This window comes from Vidua macroura, chromosome 1 (genome assembly GCF_024509145.1).
Source record: "Vidua macroura isolate BioBank_ID:100142 chromosome 1, ASM2450914v1, whole genome shotgun sequence".
Lineage (NCBI taxonomy): Eukaryota > Metazoa > Chordata > Aves > Passeriformes > Viduidae > Vidua > Vidua macroura.
The window spans coordinates 142517121-142530062 of NC_071571.1; the positions used below are offsets into that span (position 1 = coordinate 142517121).

Consider the following 12942-nt stretch of genomic DNA (forward strand, 5'->3'; position numbering starts at 1 on the left):
CATTGTCCCACACCAGCCAGGTCTTGTAGAGGCTGGCAGGTTCTGACTCTCCTTCCCAGTGTAACCACCTTGCAACCTGCTCCCCAAAGCTGTAGGAAGCATTGGGGAAATGTTCTTGCTCTTATGGCCCTGTACAGCCACTTCCATATCTGCACTTCTCTTGTCCCTTGGCCAGCTTTGCAGCATCACTTACAAAAGCCAAATTCTGCTCTTTATACTTGGCTCTATCAAATTTCTTTATTTCTTTTCAGCTGGATCATTAGTTAGATGATCCTGTATTGTTTTTGACATATGCAGTCTTCTCTGAAAAATTAGAGAAAACCCATTTATAGGGCTATGCAGTCATGAGAGAACACACCAATTTATACCTGCTGAGTGGACAGCCTATTTAATGTCTTTTCCTAACCAAGTATCACTTTCTCCAAAAGAGCTTGTTCCAATGCTTTGAGGACTCCCTGTCAGCAGACAATTTATGCTTCTTGTTCTCTGACTTGCCACAAAATGAAGTGATGACTGTTTATCGCTGCTTGCATTGGCAGGAACACGCCCGGTTTGGTCCCATCTGGAGCCATAGAATGGTTTGGGTTGAAAGAGATCTTTAATGGTCATCTGCTCCCAATGCCCTGACATAGGATGGGACACCTTCAACTAGATCTGGCTGCTCAGGGAACTGCCCAGCCTGTCCTTGAATGTAGAGATGGGGCATCTACCACCTGTCTCAGTGGAACAAATGGGACCAGGTCCCTCAGGGTCTCAGAGATGATTGAGAACAATATTCTGCACCCATTTAAGAAACCAAACATGAAACATATGGATCACTAAGTGCCCGGGGTATTTGGGAGGAACCATCTTGTCCTCAGATGCACCAGCCCATCTCTATAAATGCTATGGTTTGATCAGAGCACTTTTCAAAACACTGAAGTCTGGCTCTCTTCCCATGGGACAGGTAAATCTTTTAAATCCCTCAACTGAAGAGACCACTCAAAGCTACACAACTTTATTGATATGGCAGGAATGAGGCTGGAAATAGACTCTGTATGTTGACTTTCTTCTCATCCCTGCCCTTCCACTGGAGGCTGGACTTAGCCCAGCTCTGGTCTACTTTTTTTTATGACAGGAGAGGGGCTGAGTCACTTTTTTAACATATTGACTTATTGAAAACCTCCCCTTATGTAAGCTTTCTATTTCTTGACGCTCCTAAGTTGCCAAGTATCCTATGACTTGGTACTGGGCACAGCCCCCACCTTGATTTATCAGGCAGCTGAGAGAAACACCCACTCTGTAAATACAAGGGAGTTTCTGTTCAGCCTCAGATTCATAAAATGAACATGCCAGAACTTTCTGTCCTGCTGTTCCTGTGGCACAGAGCAATCCATGAGGCAGAGAAACTACTGTCCTGTGGTGCCTGGCTGGTGGGTTGAGGCTCACAGCTGGTGCAGGGTTGTTCCTGCTGGGTGACAGTGGGAGATGCAAAGCTGAACTTTGAGCATGGTGGGGGAAAAATTATTTTAACAAGTATTTCTGAGGTTGGATTTACTATGGGAGGGGAGAAAAGGGGCAAGGCTCGGGAAAGTGTTCCCCCTCAGGCAGTGATTTGTGATGTGTTTTGTGATCTGTGATGGGCAGCTGGTGAAGGCAGGGTTCCTGTGGGGCTCTTTGCTGCTGCTCTCCTGAATGAACACTCCAGCTGGAAACTGCTCCCTTTGTCTTCCACCAATTTTAATAGGATGCTCTTAATCACCTGCTGATGAAAGTTTCACTTTTGGCTATCCCCACCCTGAAGCCTTGTTCTTCCATCCTCGGGGATGGTGCCCCTCACCCAGCACTTACTGTGTGCCACAGCAACCAGCAGGATTATTATGGTGACATGTTTCACTGTCTTTGATACAATGGCAGGTAAAGACCAGCACCTCACTGTGTTTGGGTCATGGGGATGCTCACAGAAAGTCTCAGAGAGTCTCACAGAGTCTCTGAGGAAGCCTTGAAGAGTTTTTAGTTTCACTAGCAAAGGGTGAGAGGAATGGAATTGTCAGTACTGTGGTCATACAGCTAGGAAGGATCACATGGTCTGATGTCACTAGTTTAATGTCTAGCTTCTACATGGCACCCATGGCTTTTCTAGTGAGTAGTAATAAATGGAAAGGGTTGTTCCTGGAAGAAGACTCTCCATTGCACCATGTGCTCTGCAAACATGGCTTGATTTCAGAGTATGTATAGATACACACATGGAGTCTGCTCCTGCCCTACTTGTTGCACAGCAGTTCTGGAAACATAAACTTCAGAAAACATGGGCTGAGGTTGCACCCGCAACGTGGTCCTTACAGCAACAAGAACAGGAGATACCACCTTCACAGCCTTTCCCTGCTGTTACAGTGCTCAGTTATAAAATAATCTGTGAGATTTCTTGCCAGCCCTGCCAGTCTGGAGGCACATAGACTGAGGAGCAGTGTACATGTTTACATCCACCCTGTTGGCAGCTCAAGGCAGGCATCCCATATGGCCTGAAGGCTGATTTACACCTCTTTACACAGTGAATCTTAACTGTTAAATTTTGTAAGTCTGAAAACATATCCTATAGAAAATGAAGCAGTCGAGACAAACTTACTCTCTACTTTCTCCTTCAACAAAGCGAGAGAAGAAAAGAAAAAAAAAGAAAAGAAAAGAAAAGAAAAGAAAAGAAAAGAAAAGAAAAGAAAAGAAAAGAAAAGAAAAGAAAAGAAAAGAAAAGAAAAGAAAAGAAAAGAAAAGAAAAGAAAAGAAAAGAAAAGAAAAGAAAAAGAAAAGAAAGAAAAGAAAAGGAGGAGAAAAATAATAGGTCAGGGCAGCTGCCTCAGCTTTTGCCACTCAAACATTAATTGAGTCCTCAACACAGAGCCACCATGTCCAGCTGAGCGAAGGGGATACTATTGGATTATTTCAGGTTTTATGGGAAGCTTTGCCCAGTCAGAAAGTAAGCTTTTTGAGACCTGGATGGTGTAGGGGGCTTGCAGCCTGACAGAGAAGCTTTCTGGAGAGGTAAGCAGAGTTTGGTTGCCTGACAGGATGTTGGTAAGCAAAACTGATCATCCACTGAGTGTACTTGGGTGCCCAGGACTCTCCCTGACAGCTTTCTCCTGCAGTTCTGCATACTTGGTTGCAATTTCTAGGACAGGGTAGTGAAACCATTCTGTGGAGGTCATGGATCATTTCTCAATTCAGCCCTGCAAGAGGGAATTTTTTTGTTTTAATTTTAGCAGTCCATGAAAGGGCTCACTGACCTCACCTGGTGTTTAGGATTTCATCTAGGAACAGGGTGCTTTAAAACCTCACTTTGGTGAAAGTGCTTTGGAATGGCTGTGCTGTGTGGGGTGTCCCAGGAGACCACACCACTCTGCTGGCAGCCCAGTCTGTCTGGACTGGGTGTGCTGTTATCCACAAAAAAGTAAGAAAAGAAATTGAAGAAGAGTATCCCCAGTAAAAGCCAGCACAAGAACTTGGGGCTAATTGCAAAATTCAGAAGGATGAATGAAAAAAAACAAACATTTATTTTCTGCTCCAGTGGAGAAGAGGGAATTTTGCCTATGCTTTCTAAAGATACAGGAGCATATGAGATTTCTGATTTAATTACCATTTCTCCTTTGAGCAGAGCTGTGCTCAATCACTTAAGTCAAACAAGAGTATGATGGATGCTGGGAAGGGCAGGGCAGCTTCTGGACAGCTACGCTGGAATCTTCTTGAACAGAAGAAGAGCAAATAAGCCTTACCTTCAGAGGTAGCCATCTGCCCAGATTCCACTGAAAGAAACAAAAGGATAGAGAATTTTGACCCTTGTTGACCATTTGGGTTAAGCTGCCTATTGTAGTTTAATTTCTCTGCATTTTTCACTCCAGAAAAATTACTGATACCTCACGTGGTATAGGTGCTTCATCACTGCAGGGATCTTAAGTGTGTATTTTGCGAATAATGAATCCTCCTGCTGGGGTTCAAATACCTCATTCAAAAGGTGTCCTTAACGAGATGTTTGCCTCACAGTAATATAGTGTCCTCTATAAAGGCCAGCTGCCACCAGACAAGGTTAAGAACAATGTGAAAATTGTCTTTGAGAAGTGCAGAACAAAAGCGATCTTGTGCCTCTGTAATTCGTTCTCAGCAAGGGCTGAAGTATGTCCAAGAGGAAATGTCAAGGAAGTAGATGTACTTACAAGACTGGAGACAAGAACTGTGACTAATATGATGGTTTATTAACTAAGAATAACAGATATTAAGCCTTAGAACTGGGGAGGTTAGAGGAGTAGAAGGGGGAACCACAATCCAGAGCCTTGTACATTGAGCTGCAATAGAGAGAAGTTAGGCGAGATATGGGTGGAAAAAGAAAAAAGAAATTATGTCCTTATTAAAAAAGAAATGAATGCAAATACAAGAATACTTTAGATAGGCCTATTTTTCAGAGAGTGGTTACTAAGACTGTCTGAAATCTAAACTTTTCTAGGTGTCTTGGTGGGTGTGGTAAGCCTGGTGGCCTTTTAGCTCGGGGCTGTTGTTCAAGAGCAGTGCATGGCTTCCACAACAGACTGGCTCCTGCAGATCTCTGCAGAGCAAGAGGAGTTAATGTTTGCACTGAGATAAGTCTTTGTTCTTGTTCAGTGTTTACCAGATTGACTGAGGCACCACATTTGCTACTAGCAAGAAGCAAACTTAAATGCAAATAGAACAAGAGGACACAGCCTCAAATGTGATCAGGGAGGTTTTAGATTGGATATTTAAAAAAATTTCTTCACTGAAAGGGTTATCAAGCGATGAAACAGGCTGCCCAGGGAAGTGGCTGAGTCACCATCCCTGGAGGTATTTAAAAGACTTGTAGATGTGGCACTCAGGGACATGGTTTAGTGGTGAACTTGGCAGTCTCAGGTTAACGGTTGGACTTGATGGTCTTGGAGGTCTTTTCCAGCCTAATGGGTTCTATAAGCTTGGAAAGCCTGTTCACAATGTAAAAGGTAGAGACTGAAAGAAAAATAGCAGGATGGAGCCCTCAACAGTGGTACCTCAGGCCCACAGGTATGTCTAATACCCTCAGGAAATTCTTCCAAGGTTTAAATTAAATCCAGCTAATTATAACTAACGACTTTTTCTTGAAGGAAATCAACAAGTCCTTTAATGCTTGTTTTAGCTGCTCCTGGGGGGTGTGATTATTATTCTTGGTAAGATCTAGTCTGTAATGCCTTGTGCTGTCTTTAATAATTTCTAACTGCACAAAGTCATGGGAAGTCTTTCACAGTTCAGCAAGTGAGGGGTCAAGATCCCTGTAGAGGCAACTAAGAACTCTAAGAGGTGCAGGAACAAAAGAAAGGACGTCTCTGCATTCTACATTCTACAACTCTACATTCTACACCTGCATTCTTTATTTTGCAGGCCTGTGTTAGTATTTAGTAGATCTGTTACCCGGGTCTTGTGTATTGACATGAGAAATGTTGTTGAATATGACCAATAATTTGCATCTGTTCAGGATGTAGCTTCCTTGTTGTCATGACTCATGATGCATAAGGATGCTAAATGTCAATAAAAAGTCATTGGTTTTCTGCAGGAGGGCCAGGGTTTGGAAGAGCTGAGGTTGAATGTGCCAGGGTAGATGGCTGGTGTTTGCAGAGATACCTTGCTGTGGTGCTCCTCTTCCTGAAGCCTTCTCAGAGCTTGGAGTTTTAGATCATTTGTGGCAGAACTGTGCACAGTTCAAAAGTTCAAATTATAGGTTGCTCAGAGTGCATATCAGTAGACCTGGTATTTCTTCTGCATCTAGGGAAATAATTTTTTTAAATGAAAATGCTGAAAAACGTGGAAGCAACTGTGCCAAACCAGTTTCTGCCTGCCAAGAAGGGCCAAAGGTGAATAATTGGAAGTATAGATTGTGAAAAAAACTTGCTTACTGGTGTGAGCAAGGCCCTCAGCAGTTTCATAGACTTAGAAAGTTTATGAGCTGGATGCATATTAGACCCTCTGTCCACAAACTCCATAAATGTGCCTGAAATCTCCTTGAATTCTCTAACTCAATTCTCTTCTTTGCCATGTGTGATATATACGTCTCACTGAAGAAATCCCCATTTGTTCACACCCTCATTTGTTTTAAAATTGTTGCCTGATAATGTCATTGAGCACTGTGGTTTTGTGGCCTGGGGAGTGAAACTGAGACACTCCTTTTCTATCCCTCTTTCCATGTCACTCATTGTTTTATAGCTCACTTCCAAAGAACACTTCAGGTGTGGTTAAACAATTTAGTAAACCCAGATGCCTCTCAAAGACATGGTGATCACATGGGACTGTGATAATTGGGAATTCACCTTCCTGCTCAAGTGTGCTCCAAGAATGGATTCATTTTTTCACTATCAGGCTGGATTAGGTATAATTTTGGCTAAAGCTTGTGCTATATGCTTTGATCATTCAGACAGAAACACAATAATCAACCCATACCTGATTCAAATCCATGCCAGGTGACCCAGCCATGCATGGATTTGATATTTATGATCAGGGAATAACCAGAACGGGAGAAACATCCTATGAGGTCAGATCTCATATCCATCTGGCACTGTGCTCTTCTCCAGCAATGGCAAAAGGATGGGATTCAGGGAGAGCACATGAGCCTGGGCACTTTCTGTGGTCTATTCTCCTTAGCATCCAGAACATTTTTATCATGAGCGTTAATGGGTACATCCCCATCCAGTCCTTTTAGTATTTTCAGTCTTGTTTCATCAAGTGCATCCTCATTCTAGTGTTGTGTGTTATGCTGTGTAAGAAGCAGCTCTGCTTTCACCCTATTTGCCAGCTGAAATTTATAAAATTTCATCCTATTCTGACTCAGTCATCTCCTCTCCAAATGAAGAGTTACAGCTGTTTCAGTCTATCGTAAACTGACTTTTCCCACCTTTTTTCTGTGCCTTCTCTAACTCTGTTGCCTTATTTGAGATATGGAGACCAAAGCTGCACCCAGAATGTGAGATGTTAAACTGATTTATTCTGCGATCCTGTGTAATGACCCTGTGTAGGTTCACCAGGGCTTTAGAGGCAAACTGACACTCACTCCCTTCTTTCTGTCACCTGTTCTGACAACACCCAGCACACTGTGGATGTTTTTAACTGATGCTGCACACTGAGCTGCTAATTCTGGGACCATCTTCTAGTGTTTGGTAGCCAGTTCAGAATTTCTCACATATGCTTCATTATTTTTACCTCACTGCACCACCTGAAAAGCTCAAGCTATCATCTCTTTCTTAGGCTAAATAGACTGCCAGGACCCTCTTTTGATCACACTTCACAGTGTTTTCTCTGCATTTCTGAATTTTAGGTTCCTTTTGAGATTGGAAGACAAAGCAGCAAGCTGTAGCCAAAATGCAGTAATTTAGTGGCATAAGATGTTCCCTGCCATATTTTTATTTAATTTCTTATGCTTTCTAATGGCTGATTTCAGGCTTTGACTGCTGCAGTGCAAGAAAGAGAAGTTTTACACAGAAATATCCACAAAGACAGCAGAATTTCTCCTGAATAGCTATTTTATAGCCTGTTCTTGAATGCACAGAGCCAGCGTGTAACTAATCCTGACCACTGTATTGTCAACTTGCAATTTTCTTTTCTTATGGAGGAGATATTAATAGTTGAGACAAGACATGTAAAGTCACAGCGCTACATAGATATGAAAAACCCCAAGATTCAGAACTGATACCTGTGGCTGCCACAGCTGTTTTTTAAATTGCAGCTTGTCATACAGGATTCTGTATTCACCTTCTTGAAGAGCTGAAGCTTTCCTATTGCAAATCCTTGGACCTGTCAAAACAGCAGAACCAGGGGGAAATCAGGAAAAGTATAAACAAGTTAAGACAGCTCATAAAAGCTCCAAGCTTTGAAAGAACCACATCAGAAATTATGGACTTGGGGATAAAGGGAGGTTCTTTGCTGAAGCAGGATGTAGGATTTGACAGTATACTGAACAAAGCAATCCTACACTGGGAAACAGAGTAAATTAAATTACTAAATTGGTGAAATCTTCCCTTAACTTCTATAATCCTGAGAAAAGAAGGCATGAAATGAATACATTTTAACCACTCATTAAGATTTTTTTGCTTTCCATATGCCCAAGATCACAGAATTTATTTTATTTATCCCTCCTTGATAATTAAATGTAGTGCAATAAATTTCTTCTCTGGGACTTCACTTACTATCACAAATGACATAGTGTCTTAATAAAAATGGTTGTGATTAACCAACTGTGCTTATGTGGCTGTTTTAGATTTAGTAGACTTTTCATTTTGAAGCCACATCTTTGTATTGTAATTATATTTTATTCTTTGGAAAAAGAGATTTAAGGTATGAGATAATTTTCTTGATTAGTACATATTTGTGGGAGCATTAAAATGAGCCAAGAGTAATTCCTACATTGCAGATTTGTTTGGTTTTTTTGGGTTTTTTTTTTGGTTTTTTTTGGTGGGTTTTTTTTTTTTTCATTTGAAATGAAAATAAGTAACATTTTTATAACTTAGAGAACTTGTGTTTATTTAATGGAAATTAGAACTACTCATCTGTAGATAGCTCATTCAGCTAGTGCAGTACTGTTTGATCTACTGAAAGACTCTGGAAAATGAACTTACATTGAAAGAAGTGGAATTTTAAGGAGCTGAATAATAACCCCACCAAGACATCTTAAAAAATGCAAATAACAAAATCTAGAGATAAAAACCTACCTATCAAATTTTATGTTCATATGTAGGAAGGCAGAAGGGGTTTTTTTCCTCTTTTTTCAGTTTCTGCTTCCCCAGCCAAGGCAATCACTGTACCCATGGCTTACAATCTTGAGGCACTGGAGCTGGCTCAGAGATGAGGTGCACAAACCATTATCCCTGAACTAAATCCTTTTGATGGTTCCAAAAGGTTTGCTGAGACTTCTTCTTCCAAGGAGGAAGGGACTTGGGGGAAAAAGCAGGGTAGCTGCTCCAATAAGGATTTTCTGCTGCCAAGAGCACTGGCAGCTCACTCAGCTGGCAGCTCACTCAGCCTGTCCATGTGAGAGCTGGAGGGTCTTGGGATTTGTACTGGATAAAACAGGCTTTGTATCTGTGTCTGTCCTCTGTGTGTGCAGATCCCACTCCCTGGTTTCATTCCTTTCTGCCCACCAGGAGCACAGCTCACACACCAGCACAAGGGAAGGGCATCCCAAGGCTACAGAAATGGAACTTGGCAAATATCTTGGCTTAATGTAGCTAAGCCCAAGCCTGGGTTTTGCTTGACTGAGTTCTGAAAAACTGCACGGAGAGGGGGCTCTGAGGAAGGGAACAGAAGGTCCCTCCTCAAGCTACACATGCCTGTGTTTAAATGGGTCAGTTTATTCTTCCAGCTTCATAAGTGATGGAGAAATATTTTCTGCCATCCCACAGTGAGTGCCTAGAGTGAGGTAGATAGCCTGCACCCCAGAAGTGCCTGTTTGTCTCTGGATGGCTTGTAACCATTCCCACAGCAGGAAGCCAGTCTCCTCTTAAGTCAACTCTTCAAGCAAACAGACTTCTCAAAGATTTTGCTGCAAGAAAATACTAAGTTTAAACAATGTGGAGAAACTCTGAGGTTCAGTATTAGTAAGGTCATTTGAACTCTCCTGCTGACAGCTCTGAAGCAGATTTTTTTGCCAACTTTCCTTTAAATTAGACTACAAATTGCAATTATTGGATATCTAAGAGAACATTATGCTGTGCAAGAACTGATCATAAAGCCTCTGTGATGATGGGATAGCTTAGATGAAAAGGAAGAGCATGAAAGCAATTTTTTGAGAGCTGGAGGCTGCCATGGATGAACCTTGACAAGAGGAGAATGAAATTTGTGAGTCTTTTTTTCAAGGTATGAAAATTAATTCAGAGACCCAGTGGACCTGTGGCACTGATAACAGGAAATGAACAGTTGTGTTTACAGAAGCGCAAATTCAACATGGTCTGAGTATAGGCAAATGCTGTGGTATGGTTGATGTCTCACTCTTATTTACTATTTATATCAGGGAAACCTCAATGAATCACAGTCATAAACTAAGGTCTACATTGTACTGTGCATATGCAGAAAAGAAAATGTTCCCCAAACTTCAGATTTTTTTACAAACCCCATGTGAAAGGACCTGGGACACTTGGTCTTCTTTGAACTAAGAAATGTTCTTGATTAGCTGAGATGGCTGATTTTTAATTGCTTCTAATCAAAGCACTTAAAACAGGAAACCTCTTTGTAAGAATTCTTTCATCTGCCTTCTCTTTGGGCATGAAATTGCTTTATTCTATCTCAAATTAGCTTGTAGGATCCAGTAAGGAGCAAAACCTCTACTTGTGCATTATGTAGCATGTGGGGGTTAAATCTTCACTTAAGTTTGTGAGAAATACCTCAACACAAACAACCTCCAACCTCCCCACACGTCCATGACAGGTGAATGAGTTTTTCTGCGCCCCAAGTCTCTCCTGATTTCCCATGTTTATGCCTCACTGATAGCCAGGAGATCCTGGGGGAACACAGGAGACATTTCCTTACAATATCTTTGTATCTTACCTAGAGGTGGCACAAAGTTTTATGCCTGGCTTAGGGATACAGATGGGTATGGATAACTTTGGGGTCATTCTCAAATCTGGTATAATTGCATAGAAGATCCAAACTTTCTCTTGTTAAAATTTACACTATCTTGAGGAAGAAGGGGTAGAATAATTTTCAAATTTTCAGCAGTTGATTGAATTAATGTCAAAACTGCAGGGAAAAACATTTTGTGGAAATCTGAAGAAAGTTTACTTTTTTTTATTCCTTCCATGAGAACAAACTGTCTATGACAACAAGCATATCCACAGAACACTTTCAGGAAGCCTAACTGGTTATATTAAGCAGTGTGGATGTTACCCATGTGCACAGTATTAGGATGTGTACACTGACACTGGCTGACAAGTAGTTTACATACCAAAGTGATGGAGCCTGTTGTGAAGGATTGATTCATTCAGTTCCCTGAAGACTTAATTTACTTAGCTTAGACTCTTAGATTCTCTCTGGCAAATCCCATGTACAGGGAACATCGCCCTGATCTCCTGCTGAACAAACCCACGCTCTTCTTTCCCATAGCTGAGCCTGCAAGTGACCTATGGTTGCTGCCTCTTTGCTGCTGTTGAGGGACACATCTCTGCATGGTTATCTTGGCTAACCTCTGGGGTCAGGGGTGCAGAAGAGCTCAGATGCAGCCTGATGTCATTTGTGCCCAAACCTCTGACAGACTGAAAAGCTGAGACTGAAATCTGGTTTACTTCAAAGATGGATTTTGCTCTTGGCACCATGCAGTTATCCAAAGCCTGGCTAGTTCTCTTTCTGTTTCCCTTATGGCACCTTCTGCAGCTCTGTCTTTAAGCAGTTTCAAGTGTTATGTAAACATAAGAATCATGGAAGACAACCCAGTGAACACATCTGGCTTTATTAATGGCCATTTGCTGCAGTCACCCTCTGACTGTTTTGCTTGAGGCCTGTATTTGTCTGGGTGCTACATTTCCACTCATACTGACCAGATTTTAGGATTCTTTGGCAGAAAGAAGTCGTACATTTTCTGCTGTTGTGCCCTACATTGCTGACATTCCTCTTGGGCTGGCCAGTAAACTTAATTTGCTTGCTCTGAATACAACCTTTAAACATAACCAACTTCCCTTTCCAGTTTGCAGTATCTTTTCATCCACAGCTTGAGTTTGCAGATGATTTCAGATGTTTGAGCACTGGTCACTATCAGATTTACTCAGCTTGCAGGTGCCTGCTGGTTTTGGCTAGTTGGACTGTGTGCTTATGCAGGTAAATTTTTATACCTACAATAATTTAAGCAAATAAATCCTCTGATAACAGGGGGAAGAAAATTTGCTGAATATTTGTCACTGCATGCTTGTGGCCAACAAAGAACCTGAAAAATGCTGCTGTTATATGAAATCCTTTGTGTTTACCTCTCACCACTGGTTTGTTTGTCAGTACTGTTAATAGCACAAAATTCTCAAGCAGCATGGATTGTTTCTCCCTCTGAAACATGTGGCATATTTATTTTCTTGGAAGAACTGATGCTAGGCAGAAACACCTCTCTAACACAGCTTGTTCAGGCTTGTTCATTGCTTTGCTGCTGAAGGGGAGTGAGAACTACCCAAATTATCTGGTGTATGTGCCACTGATACCGTGGGTGTAGTGGGTGTCCTGACCAAGGTATTTACACAAATGACTTTATCTCAATTCAGTGGAAAACTGCTTTTGTTCTGCATCCTCTAATCTGCCTTTTATCTCTGGTCTTGTCACAGGCATAAGGAATGAGCTACATGTGTGGGAAGTCAGTAGATTGGAAACTTATCTTTGATTTCCTTTCTTTGCATCTGCCGTCTTGGTTTGAACAGAAGTTTTGGTTCTTGTCACATTATGTTTGCCTGTACATGGCCAAATTTTAAAAAGAAACTACATTAGATGAAGCAAAAAGTCAGAGCTTTCTCTTGTTTGCTGTCGATAAAAGGAAATACAGAATATAACGATCTTGCTTGGAAATCAAAACTCCCTCTTAACAACTCCTGGAGTTAAATTAGAATCCAGTACAGAGAAAGGTTTGAAAATACTGCACTGATCAATTTTCTTTACTTTTTCAGAAAAGGGCTGTTTGCTGGCATGAAGCTGAAGAAAAAGAAAAAAGGCGAGAAAGGGCTGACTATTGCAAACAAAGATGCATTAGGTAAGCCTCATAAATCAATATTTCAACAGGGATGAGCAGGTGGTGGGGGATTATATTAGATCTGATTTCATGTGAACTCATTTGAATTGTGTCTCAAGGCTTAGCGTTGATAAAACAGGCAGTAAACTCTTTATCACTCCCAAATAAACAGTCAGCTAATTCTTTTTATATTAACTGTTTCATGAAGTTCACATTCAGATTCTGTGAGTTCATACTGCTCTATCTGGTAGAGTAAACTA

General features: G+C 41.4%; 1 protein-coding gene across 1 annotated transcript in view; it reads left to right on the forward strand.

The window, feature by feature from the left end:
- The first annotated feature begins 4999 nt into the window (after positions 1-4999).
- FER1L6 (fer-1 like family member 6) overlaps positions 5000-12942 on the forward strand; it is a 66405-nt gene continuing 58462 nt past the window's right edge. Inside the window, exons 1-2 of the mRNA XM_053980685.1 lie at positions 5000-5034; positions 12621-12703. Coding sequence (XP_053836660.1) covers positions 5000-5034; positions 12621-12703 — 118 coding nt within the window. The remainder of the gene's footprint in view (positions 5035-12620; positions 12704-12942) is intronic.